Consider the following 13,060-nt stretch of genomic DNA (forward strand, 5'->3'; position numbering starts at 1 on the left):
GTTTTATAGTAAGTCATGTCCTTTTTATCTTTTCCCAGCTTCATCCTATAGAGCTTGCTAGGCAACTGACTCTGCTTGAATTCGAGCTTTATCGAGGGGTCAAGCCCTCTGAATTGGTTGGAAGCGTGTGGACTAAAAAAGATAAAATGAAAACTTCACCTAACTTGTTGAAAATGATTCATCATTCATCCAATGTAAGTAGTTATTATATTTTTTAAAACATATTATTTGATTTTAAAATATTAGTGGCACATATACGTACCTGTCAAGTCTCCTGTTTCTTAACGAAGACTCCTGTATTTTACGACTATCTCCTGTTTACCTGTATATTCTCAAATTTCTCCATATTTGTTGAAAAAGTTTTTAAAAAAGTTAAAAAAATTAGTGATAAAATATTCGTTTATGCCTAAAATAATTCTCTTATTCCTCAAAAGATGATGCTTTTGCCAGTAATGCAGTATGTTGAGTATTTAATTGTTTAAGTTATAAATAATGGTTTAAAAAATCCTCTTTAGATTAAGATTTATATACATATTTTTTATTTCGCTAAATGTAAGTGCTTATATTTTTTCCAATTTTGAATTTCTCTTTTTGACTTACATGATTATGCATGATGTATCAAAACTTTACTCTTAGCCCGAAGTATGTAAAATCTCCGTTATTTTATTTCTTCAATGTTGGCTGGGTGCGTATGTTTAACAAAATACCAAGATTCTTTGATTCTAATAGTTAGCTATAAGTAATAAATTAGTAGTTGATTGGGAAGAGTTATTATTGATTTTAAACTTCATAACTATTTATTAAAGAATGTAAGGTTTTATTAAGAGCTACTGTTTTTTATGATTTTTCCCTAGAATTAAGGTATAGTTTAATCTAATTCCTGTAGTTAATATTTCAGGGATGAGATTCTTCCGCGGATTCGCGGATTTCCGCTTTTTTTCAGATTTTTCCATTTTTCCCGCTAATTTCCGCTGAAATTTTTTTTGCCCAAGTTAAAATGTTTTATGAGGAATTTAATTTTCCGCGGAGGGAAATTGTTGAAGTCCCTTTTCCTCCCTCTGAAGTTTCTCTAAAAATCATTTCCTTGGGATAAAACTGGTTGACCTTTATACAGCGATGAGATTTTTTTTGTCTCTCGAATTTCAGCCTTTTTATCAAAAACTCCGATTCTCTAAAAGTTTCGTTTTTTAAATAAATATCCCGTTTTTTTTAAAATTCAGTCATTGAAGTGAAATAATTATATTTATTTACGATTTTCAAAGATAAACAGAAAATTCAATCTACGCCCTAGCTGCTAACCCTTCCGCATTTTTACTTATTTTAGCTATTTTCTCCGATTTCACGCACAGAAAATAAGATTTTCCGTATTTTTTATCCGTCGGCTGGATAGCTCGTATTTTCGTAATTCAGATCTCGATTTTTATTCACGCGATTTTAATATCAATCATCGATTTTCGTATTTACCTGATTTAGAAGTTGCACATTGCGATTCTTATTTAAGCTATTTAAATATCGTATATTATGATTCTTATTTACGACATTTAAAAATCCAATATCGTGTTTTGTATTTATGCATTTTTAAAATCTCGATTTTATTATCAAATCTCGATTTTCGTATTTACCTGATTTAAAAGTTGAACGTTGCGATTCTTATTCAGGCGATTTAAATATTGTACAGTGCGATTCTTACTTACGAGATTTAAAAAATCAATATCGCGATTTGTATTTACGAGCTTTTAAAGCCCTATGTAGCAATTCGTATTCACGTGAGCTTAAAATCCAATATCGTGATTCGTTTTTGTGGTTGTAATATCGCGCGATTTAAAAATTATGTATCGTGATCGAAAAATTAAAAAATCATGATTTGTATTTTCGCATTTTTTAAATTCGATGTAGAGTTTCATATATACGTGATTTAAAAGTCTCATATCGGGATTTATATTCACATGGTTTACAAGTTTAAAAATCGCTCTTTTTTGTCAAATTTTTGTTTATATATATATATATATATATATATATATATATATATATATATATATATATATATATATATATATATATATATATATATATATATATTTTTTTTCTTTCTTTTTTTTTGTTTTTTGGATTTCCTCTTTTTTACTTTCTGACTACTCTCATCCCTGATATTTACTGTTGAATTTTTTTAATTGATTTTTCTGAGATAAATAAACAAATATATAAATAAAAATTTGTTTTCTAACGTGTTTGTTTTTAACAGTTGAACACAATTCAAAATAGAATATGTATTTTTTCTATAACGTGGCAGCTTTTAAGTCCTTCAATTGTGAATTAAAAGAATTCTTTCCTTGCATTTAAATCATAATTTGAAAAATCATTTGTCTATAGAATAAAAGTTCTACAATATCAACTATTAAGCTTCAGCATAACAACAAAATATTTGAATTAATAGAAAATTGATGTAACAATAAATTGAGTATATGCTAAGAAACAGTGAGCGTCATAATTGAAATGAAGAAATGTCAATATTTTTTCAAATGTTTGAACACAACTCTCTTTGTTAAGATGATGACATGATTTTAGGAAGATAAAGAGAGTGAAAAGCGCATGTAGGTTGGAGGAATTGACCAGAGAAATTAGATCATAATAATATACAAATTCCCAATAATATTCAGATTATAACAGATAATATCCATATTAATTGTAAGAGTATGATACTTTAAAATTACACATAGATATCTATTATTCATTCCATAGATTATTATTTTTTTATATTAAAAAAAAATAAAACTTTTTAACGTTTTTATTTATTAATATTTTGTAACAAGTTTCCCAAATGTAAGCATAAGGGTGTGATAAGGGTGTTAATATGTTTAGAGGTTACTTGAAATTTTAAAATTTTAGGAATCCTGTTGATGATTATTCTTTCATTGTGCTGTAGAATTGTAAATGTGATTGTAATTCTCAATATCTTATATCAATTATCTCAATATCTAATTTTCTAAAATGTTTCTTTACAGTTCAGCTTTTGGTTAATGAAATGTATTGTTGAGACAGAGAATTTTGAAGAAAGGTTGGCTGTTGTTTCACGAGTATTGGAGATTATGATGGTTTTACAAGATTTGAATAACTTTACCGGTGTTTTAGAAGTTGTGGGTGCAATGAATTCAGCTTGTGTTCATAGATTAGAACATACCTTAAATGTAAGATATGATCTAATTTTTCATTATTTCTGTCACAAATATGAATTTTTCATACATTTAAACGTATTTTAAACCTAATCATATATGTTTGCTTCTTTCTTAGAATATCAAATACAGTTTGAAAAAATCCCTAGAGGAAGCTCAGGAGCTTAATTCTGACCATTTTAAAAAATACCAAGAGAAATTGAGATCTATTAATCCACCCTGCGTCCCATTCTTTGGTAAATATATTATATAAAGAATTGAGAATTGTGTCTTATTAGTCTCACTATATTGGTATGATGCTATTTAATTATATTTTAATATTGCAAAAGTTAAAGGTATTAAATATTAATCTATAACAAGCAATAACAAAATAAGAAAAATTAAAAAAATTTCATGTGAAGTGAAAAGGGAAAAAAGATGACTGCTCGGGGCTCAAAATTGTTTATTGGTTTGGGAATACTGAAATGTAATTTAGGGTTACTATAAAATGATTATCAGTGGTCTCATAAACTAACAAACTGTAGAAAAATTATATGCTGATTTTAATATTTTGTCTGTGTTTATGTCGCGAAATATATGCTCTATAATAATTGTAAATACTACATATTCAGTGTAATTTTTCATCTAAATTCATTTTTAACAATTTTTATTTTATTTTAAGTATATAATATAAAGCTTTATTTGCATTTTTTTCTAAACTGGTTTAAAAGAAATTCTGTTATTGTTAAATTGTTCTTCTTTAAGTACTGCATAGTTACCAAATATAGCATCATAGTTACTACTATTTGTTTAAACTTTTTTTTAAATATCTGATTAGAGATTTATATATGTGTAAATTTTTTTAGATTTTGTTTTTTCTAAACATTTGTTCTTGCAAAATTTTTCCTTTTGTCTTTCACCTGCCTTTAATGTTTTTTCAATGTATTAAATATTTTGACATAAACACCGAAAACTACTTCTAATTCAATTAATTACTTACTGCTGCAGCTATGGCAACTGCACAAGAAAAAAGATTTTATTGTCTTAGATAAGTTCAATCTAAAGTGTGCAAGGAGTTTGAGGAGGGGGAGAAAATTTGCCATTTTGAATTTTTGTTGAAATAAAATCATACTATTTGAAATTAAATGTATATTTTGTACTATTGTGAATCCAAAAAAAAAGTTAAGATTACAATTTTTGTTAAATTATTAGGATTTGGGAAATATTTGATTGTGAATCCAAAAAACATATTTAATGTTTGATTTAAATTACATTATGAGCATAGATAAAATAAACAATGGGGGAAAAAGAGGGGGTTCTATTAAAAATATTTGTCAATATATATCAGACATCATAATACTCATCACGAAATTAACCGAGATTGTACCCACTTAATGAAGCAGTTGTGAAAATGTTCATTTTAATTTATATCAAATCTTGGCTATAATTTTTCTTTTGTTAATGTAGGTATGTACTTAACAAATATACTTCATATTGAGGAAGGAAATCCAGATTTTATACCTAATGTTGAAGGATTGATAAACTTCAGCAAAAGGCGTAAAGTGGCAGAAATAACTGCAGAAATACAGCAATATCAAAATCAGCCCTATTGTCTCACCACTCAACCAGATATAAAGGTTTGTTATTTTATTTAGCCATTTGCTACCTATAATAAATAAGTTTTACAGCTAAAGTAATATTTTTTGTTCCAATACATGATCATAAAATGACATTTCAAAAACACTGAAATTTTTATATCAATTCAGATGTAAGTAGTTAAGAATATTAACTTATTCAGCAGTTTTTTGATGCTAATCAAAATCACTTTAAATTTCACTTATGTCGTTTCACACGGCTTTTCAATAAAAGAAGTTATATCTATTTTTATTTATTTTTAAAAAAGTCTTTGTTTTGTATGTTTTGTCGTAAGTTATGTCACAATTAAATTTTATCCATTAACTTTTTATCATTTCAGAGATATCTTGAAAACTTAGATCCTCTGGAAGGAAGAACAGAGAAAGCTTTCAATGATTACTTGTACAATAAATCTCTAGAAATAGAGCCTCGCAACTGCAAACAACCTCCCAAATTTGTAAGTAGTATAGCTTAATTTTCAAAAAAGTTAAAATTTTTTAGTTACATGACCTTAATATATGCGTAACATAATTTTTTTAAATTTTTTTTTAGCACTTAAAGGTGCTTCCTTTTGATTTTTGTTTTTTAAAAGCTCTGAAAGGGGCTTTTTTATTGGGTGTTTTTAAAAGTTCCTTAATTTTTCCTTGTTTGAAAATGAGATTTTTTTTCGTTACCATGTCAATTTTCTCAACGTATAATGCAAAAATGTGGTTTTCACATTGTTCTGTTCAACGTTTTCACAATGCACTTTGGCGTACCGTTGGTCCGTAGCATATGAAAGTGCCAATCATTTTACATGTTTGATGAAATACTTGCAGGTCGGTATGTGCACATACCAGACTGGATTTGATGAGATTCTTGCACTCTCATGTGCAACTCAGCTGCATTTTGCAAGATATTCTCAATTTCAGGCTTCGTTTTTCACCCTCTGAAATCGAAACGAAAAACCTCTCGATCTATGGTGGTTAATATAATCAAGAAAAGAGTTCTTTGCCAGAAATTAGTTATTTTTATCATGATCATGTAAAGTCTTTGAAAATTATTTTGCATTTTGTTAATGTATATAGTGCTTGAAAAGTACTTAAAAGGTGTTTTTTTTATAATTTTTTTTTAAAGATTTAGCTACATACCCTGATAACAAAAATATATTTAAATAGTTTGCTTTTTTTTTTATAAATGCCTATAACACAACAATCAATCAAACACTTTTAGACAATTTATAGACTTTTTTTTAAAAAATAAATAATTTTATTATTTTTCAGCCTCGAAAATGGCCTGACCTGCCCTTGAAGTCTCCCGGCATCAAGCCAAGGCTTTCCCGATCAGGCCATCATCCAACCAGCTTGCCATCTGATTCCCGAGGCTTCAGTATCAGTAGCACTCACATAAATCAAGATGATGAGGATGCCCAGTCATTTGTAATTACTCCACCTAACCCATCTACTCCATTAACCCCTCCTTACTCTGCTAGTGGATTCAATAGTGACCATAGTATATTTGCTCCTGTGATGATCGGTGGAGGTATGCATAAAAACTTTTTTTTCTTCATAATTCACAGAGATTCTGCATACATGCTATATTGTATCAAATATGCCAAAAATCAAAGAGGGTATGTGAAAAATATGTTATGACCAATAAGTCATTATCTGCGTACCTGGAAAGTCATGAATTTTGGTATTGAACAAAATTTGTTATGATTTTAACTAGATTTTTAAAAAATCGTGGAAAGTCATCAATTTCGGTTGCCGAAAAATCTAAAAAGGAATTCACCCCCCACCTCGATTTCATAGTGTTACGAATATCTGAATTAGTAACAAAATCCCCACTCGGAGTCATATTTTATTAAAATATGAAATATTTTTATCATGTTCTTAAAAAATTATGGTGTTTTTTCAAAAAATGAAAGAAAAAATAATCATTATATATTTATTTTTATTTTATCAATTTAAAATTCTAGCTGAAGCCAGCCAGTCATTTGCGAATTTTTTTTATTCATTCTGAAATGAGAACATTAAAATCAGGAGTGTTTCTTTCCTTTCTGATGAACAAGAAAAGTATCTTTAGAATATAATCCTGGTTATTATAATGCTTTTTTAAATTTGTATTTTTGGCGGAAAAAATAGTAGCTTTGTTAAGCCATGAAAAATTCTTGGAATTAGACATGAAAAGTCATGGATTAGGAAATCTAAAATGTAGCAGATACCCTGTATGACACATCTCTTGGGAAATTTTGAAAATTTAAAGAGAACTGAAAATTTAAATTTTCAGTTAGTAGTCAGAGGTCAGTAGACTCTTATAACTTAGTAGTCACCTTTCCTCAAACCTAATGAGTCTGTGATTGATGTTGATAGATTGATTTTCATTTAAAAGCCTCTGTTTGCAAACTTTTTTTCTCTTGGATTAAATTATATTTAAAAAAATTCATATTGTTAATAATCTACAGCTATAAAAAGTTAATACAGCAATAAAATATAATATAAATAAGTGATAACATTTTATTAAACATACCGGCTTTAAAAAACTTAATTTAAAAATATTTGGGGATGCAAAATATATTTAATGTATACATTACTATTTTGAAATATTTGAATTGATAAGGAACTTTTCTTCTACATGAATCTTTCCGCTACAAATAGATGGAATCTGCAGGATCAAAATTTTGAATTTAGACATCGGACATTTTAATGGAAATTCTGTTTTCCAGAGTCTGTTTCTATATTGATGTATTTTTATCATTAAAGGATTTTTACTTTTTAAAATCAATGGGGAAAAAGGGAGCAGTTGCTTATTTAATTTAAGTCTCCACTTCTTTGTTGACTCTCCATGTTTTGAGCGATTATTTTTATGTCTATCCGGAAGAATTAAAAAAAAATAGTGTTCCTGTGAATTTTTGTATATATATATATATATATATATATATATATATATATATATATATATATATATATATATATATATATATATATATAATTTTTTTTCCTTCATTATGAATACCTAAAGAAGAAAATTAAAATTATTCTGAGTAGCAAATTAAATAGTTGATTTTTCTTGATGTAGGTGTTCGATCAGTCCACTTATTGAAAGCTTTTGTCAATTTAAATCAAACTCTTCATGATTTGAAATTTGTTGTTCTGTCTATCAATAGCTAAAATAATATTATGAATGTGAATATTAATAGAAGGATATAGGGGTTAAGAATTCACATATTAAATAGGGCCCCAGAATGTGCAAGTCCTGGGTCCTAAGGATCTGTTATTTTCAAAGTCTAATGGAATCACTGATTCAAAAAGAAAAGTTGATACAGTTAAATTATGTTTAAAGTATTGAATAAAAGAAGTTAAAGCATGTTTTTTTAAAATAATTTTTTTATTTTGCCTGTCTTTGTAAAATTTAAAAAATGTATGTAGATGTATGTTAGAAAACAATGAACTTTATCTCTTGTACTATAACTGTATATTTAAAGTAGCATTTTTAATATTAATTTATATTCTAAATTAGTGTCCAAAACAAATTTTTATCAGCTCATATTATTTACTTATATTTTAAGTTTTATTTTCGTGCATAATACTTATTAAATATAAGGTGAAAAATTAATCTTTAGCTTAACTAAAATTTATTTTTAAAAAAATATTGCAAACAATCTATCTAATTAAAGAAGTATCCTCGCCAGTTGTCAAAAGCACTGACAGTGACTAAGGTTACACTATTTCGAGTGGGGGTAGACAGTGTTTAACTTAGTACTGAAAACAAGTTATAGAAGTCTCACTCTTTAAAATGCACTTTTTCTTGTGTCCATTGCTGCAGGCAACCCCAAACTCTGGGGTGGGTAGAATTATTTTTAATTAGACAGCCAGTAGCTTTTAAAATTGTTTCACCAAGTTTTAACAATTCAAATTTAAACGATTTAGTTTTTAGAAATGTAAATTTTAATAAATTAGACACAACTTAGACAAATTAACTGTATCCTTTAAGATTATATTGTATAATTTTACTATAATATTTTGAATAGGGCTTGCATTAAGTTTATGCAAAATGAAATAAATAACTACTTCACTATTGTTTCACTGAAGATTTTCATAAAAATTTTCAGATTATTTATCAAATTAGTTTCTACGTGTTTTTAACTTGAATATTTTATTTTAGGTAACATTGCAATACCTGAAACTAGTGGTTGTTATCCCCCCAGTCCTTCATTTTTCAGCAGTAGCCTTCCAGCTTCTCTGCCACCCCCTCTACCCCTACCACCTTCATTGCCACCCCCACCCTTACCGCCAAGACGAAAGAGAGAATCCTCTGTAAGTGAATCTTCCCCTTGTACTAAACAAGCCACGGATGCTCCATTGCTTCCTCCAAGGGAAACTAGTCCTCCACCGCTGCCTCCACGGAGGGATTTAACAAGTGGTTCTGGAACTTTACCACGTATGCACTCAGCAAGCAACTTTCCACCCGTTCATAGGCCATCTAATAGTGCATGGAGTAGCACCGACGTGACTCTGCCTCGGAGGAATTCTGCATTGGATGTTGCCAACTTCCCCCTCAATGCTCCCAGGCGCTTATCCCAATCTTCTCTGAATGATGCTCCACAATCGTCTCCCTCAAGCTCCCATTTTCCTTTATCTTCTATCCCGGTGCCCCATCATACGTCTGTCGGAGTTTTGGACAGTGCTATTGCTTTAATGCCACCTCCTTCCCATACAACGCCACAATTGCCACCTAAAACCCACAGACAAACACTTCTAATGAATAACCATGCTCCCAGGTAGCCCATATTCTTTGCTAGAGACTTAAATTAATTATCTTTATGTAAATATGGAAGAACTTATTTTCCTAGAATCAAAAAAAATGAGCAAAAAAATAATATCTTGGGAGCATTGCTGTGTGGCATAGTGATGAATTAGTTGTTTTCATCTGTATATATTGCATACCTTGGTGTATATAAGTAAATATTATCAGGCAATTTGCTGATTGAAAAATGTGATTCCTTTTTATTTCAGAAAAAAATATATAAATTTAAGCTGTAGCTTAGAATGATTGCTCAAAGCAAATTTTGATTTTGTACATATTATATATGTAATATATTTTATTTGAATGAATTAGAAAATGTAATGATGTACAGGAGAGACAATTAAATATCAACAAATTATAAAGTAGTTACAAAAAAAATAGCTTGTTTGTTTTTATTTGTACTTATGTTTTTCTGATTTATGTACATAGATAATTACACATAATGATTCAATTAATTCTCATTATTTTTAAGTGATTTAAAATAATTTTAAATGCTTTTATTATGTATAAAGTAATTAGTGTAGATAGTATTCTGATTCTTTAATGCTAAAGGGTGGTCAGTTTCTTCTGCAGTGAGAAAACTACCTCTGAAAAAACATGTTTCTTCCAACCCAAGTGGAAAAAAATGCAAGAAACTCTTTTTAATATAGAAATATTAAGTATTAAATTAAAATTTATAATATTTTGTTACTACAATCTGTTTTAAATGATAGTATTATCTCCAAGTAATTTAATAAATAATTTTTAAAATAAGTGAAAATTTAAAAGAATTAACTTAATGAATCTTTTAAGAAATTAAAGCAACTGTAGTTCATTTCAATGTTTAAGATAAAATATAGAAGAACTTTATAATTATTTAAACTTTTCATATATTGTAATCAAATTATATATTGTATTATAATACAAATCACACATTCTTACACACAATAACATAACTACAAACAAAATAGTAGTTTTCATTACAAGGCTATTAAATATCAATACTGAAAATGATTCTTAGATAATATGCAAAAGGTATTGATTGATAAATATTTTCAATACCAATTGTATTTTTGCAAACCTAATCATAAAATTATCTGTCAGTTTTAAGTTATAAAATAAACTTAAGAATTTTTATTAGTAAATTTTTATTTACAAATTACTGGATTTTCATTTTCAAATGAATGATTAATTTTATTAAGTTGATATGACAATAGAGTATGAAAATCGAGTTGTTTTTTAAAATAATTAAATATAAAAATACTTAAGTTTTTGGAACTTGATTTTATTTGTTTCAAAATTTGAGCTATTGTATTGGTCAATTTCAGTTTTTTCCATTTCATTCAGTTTCTTTAGGTTTTTTTTTCCCACTTTCTACCATATAAGAAGCCAACTCCTTAAGAAAGAAACAAAAAAGAGGATATGTTAAATGGTCTTGTTTATTTAAATTCAGCTATTGAAAATTTAATTATATTGTTGTCATTCTCAATGAAGTTATTTCACCTAAATCAAAAAAAATTGAAGCTAGTAATTTGTGATAAGAATTTATTCATTGAAGTGCATTACATACTCTAATAATAATAGCATTCCTTTTTTTTTTTTTTTCCATTTTAAGGTTTGAAATAATTTTTTTCTAGAAAATCTAGGAAGGAAAAATGTTTATCTAATAAAAATGATGATTATTAGTGAGTATTTAAAAAAAAATTAACGAACTTTGAATTTATACTAAGTCTTGAATCAATTTATATTCATCGATACATTTTTAGATAGTTAATTTAAATATAAAAAGCTCATTCTTTGCAAAAAAGGAAGAAATGCAAATATGTTATTCAACCCTTGCTGTATTATGAATTCTTTTTATAGGACCTACAGTCTTATTTGAATATAGCATTTTGAACTTTAATGGAATAGGTATAAACCAAAAATCTATCACACGTAAAAAGCTTTATTTTGTATAAAATTTCATGTACGTAAATTTTCTTTTTAGAAAGCTTATCTATGAACTAAAGTAAAAATGTCTAGATAGAAATTTTCTACAAGTCCTCAGCATTGAGTGTTTCATTTCTAAGTTAAGTTTATTAAATCTCTCTTCAAAAGTATTTAATAGTAATATTCACACAAAATTCTTATTACTAATGAAAATGAACTATTATGGGAATTAAAAAATAATCTTATTCAACAAACAGAATTTAATGTACAGAAATTTATTGTATTTGATTCAAACCACTAATTAATAACACACATATATAAACATGTTTAAAATAATGTGCCAGTTATATAAAATAAATATTTTTAACATTTATTTGGATATAAATTTTTTTTTTCAGTATTTAAAACATTTGTATATAATCACCAAATAATTCTTAAATAATTTCAAAATAAGTTAACTTGTTTAGCTGTCTTTAAATAATTTGGCAAAATTCAGCTTTCAATATCATCTGCAAAAGAAAAAAAAAATGTTTTAGAAGAACATTCATTGTACATTCCTAGAGTTTAATTTGTTCTCATTGCTTTTCACAGAATGCCTCATTTTTGTTTTATTTTAATATAACGTTACTCTTTAGGCATTTCCTTAGATTAATAAAATGCCAAATTTTAGCTCTCTACCTGTCAACCTCCTTGGGTAAATTTGTAAACATTTTTTCTTAATTGTTCTTAATTTTGGTTTCTTATTAAATTTAATCAAGTAATACTGTGGAACATAATTACTTTTCGCTAAAAAATAAATTGTGTAGGGGTGTTTTGTTATCATAACTATTTGTAATCTATGAGGAAACTAATTTGCCAAATGTTTCAACATACTAAACTAGCCACTAGTTCTTGCTTGCACATCAGTCTACGAACACTCAGTTTTGGAACAGTAGAATTCGTCCATGGGTTCCTCATTTTGAAGCTCTCTAAAATAACGTATAGGCAAAGTTGGATGTGGGGAAATAATAACTGTGCACAGATTTGCAACTCCCTTTCAACTTTTATGGCTCCAAATGAACCTCTACATTCATGAACTTACTACTTTATTACCTCACATTAACCTCATTGGCAGCATTACTCTAAATTCTTGGCATTCAGACTAGCAATACATAGTATTTTAATTGCATAAAAGTTCCCCTAAAATATCAAACAAAGTGCAGTTTGTGCCTAGGTTCTAATCTGAAGACTCTAGGTTTAGATCTCAATATTTGGATCAATAGTGAGCAAATATTTTCTTTAAAAAAATGACACCAAGTTCGCCAAAGTTTGATAAACAGTATGGAGATTATGATGGGAAAAAAAAATTGAAAACAATGCAGAAAATTTAAGAAAGAGAAGGTATCCTAAGCTAATGAATTTATTTTTCTTCTCTAAGATTGTCATGTTGTTTTTGACAGCTTCTTAATACAATGTCACTTCAAAAAGTATTTGAACAATATCTTAAAAATGGTAGAAAAAGAATAATCTCTGTTGAGTATGGATCATCGAAAAATAATAGTTTTTTTGTTTATTTTAAAAATTCATAATAAATTGTAGCAGAT

The 13,060-nt window shown here is 27.5% G+C and overlaps 2 protein-coding genes across 6 annotated transcripts in view; one reads left to right on the forward strand and one right to left on the reverse strand.

Moving 5' to 3' along the window:
* The window catches only part of Sos (Son of sevenless guanine nucleotide exchange factor), a 39,177-nt gene extending 29,420 nt beyond the window's left edge, over nt 1-9,757 (forward strand). For all 3 annotated transcript variants that reach the window (XM_087158924.1, XM_087158922.1, XM_087158923.1), the window contains exons 19-25: nt 39-194; nt 3,003-3,185; nt 3,289-3,406; nt 4,617-4,786; nt 5,125-5,241; nt 6,047-6,305; nt 8,928-9,757. In XM_087158924.1, coding sequence (XP_087015050.1) covers nt 39-194; nt 3,003-3,185; nt 3,289-3,406; nt 4,617-4,786; nt 5,125-5,241; nt 6,047-6,305; nt 8,928-9,547 — 1,623 coding nt within the window. In that variant the 3' untranslated portion in view covers nt 9,548-9,757. The remainder of the gene's footprint in view (nt 1-38; nt 195-3,002; nt 3,186-3,288; nt 3,407-4,616; nt 4,787-5,124; nt 5,242-6,046; nt 6,306-8,927) is intronic.
* Nucleotides 9,758-10,905: 1,148 nt separating this feature from the next.
* Nucleotides 10,906-13,060, reverse strand: part of LOC107446995 (coiled-coil domain-containing protein 39) — a 30,586-nt gene continuing 28,431 nt past the window's right edge. For all 3 annotated transcript variants that reach the window (XM_016061790.4, XM_087158927.1, XM_087158928.1), the window contains one exon: nt 10,906-11,986. In XM_016061790.4, coding sequence (XP_015917276.3) covers nt 11,970-11,986 — 17 coding nt within the window. In that variant the 3' untranslated portion in view covers nt 10,906-11,969. The remainder of the gene's footprint in view (nt 11,987-13,060) is intronic.

This window comes from Parasteatoda tepidariorum, chromosome 3 (assembly GCF_982258835.1).
Source record: "Parasteatoda tepidariorum strain Cologne lab strain chromosome 3, Ptep-v5.0, whole genome shotgun sequence".
In the NCBI taxonomy this organism is placed as follows: Eukaryota; Metazoa; Arthropoda; class Arachnida; order Araneae; family Theridiidae; genus Parasteatoda; species Parasteatoda tepidariorum.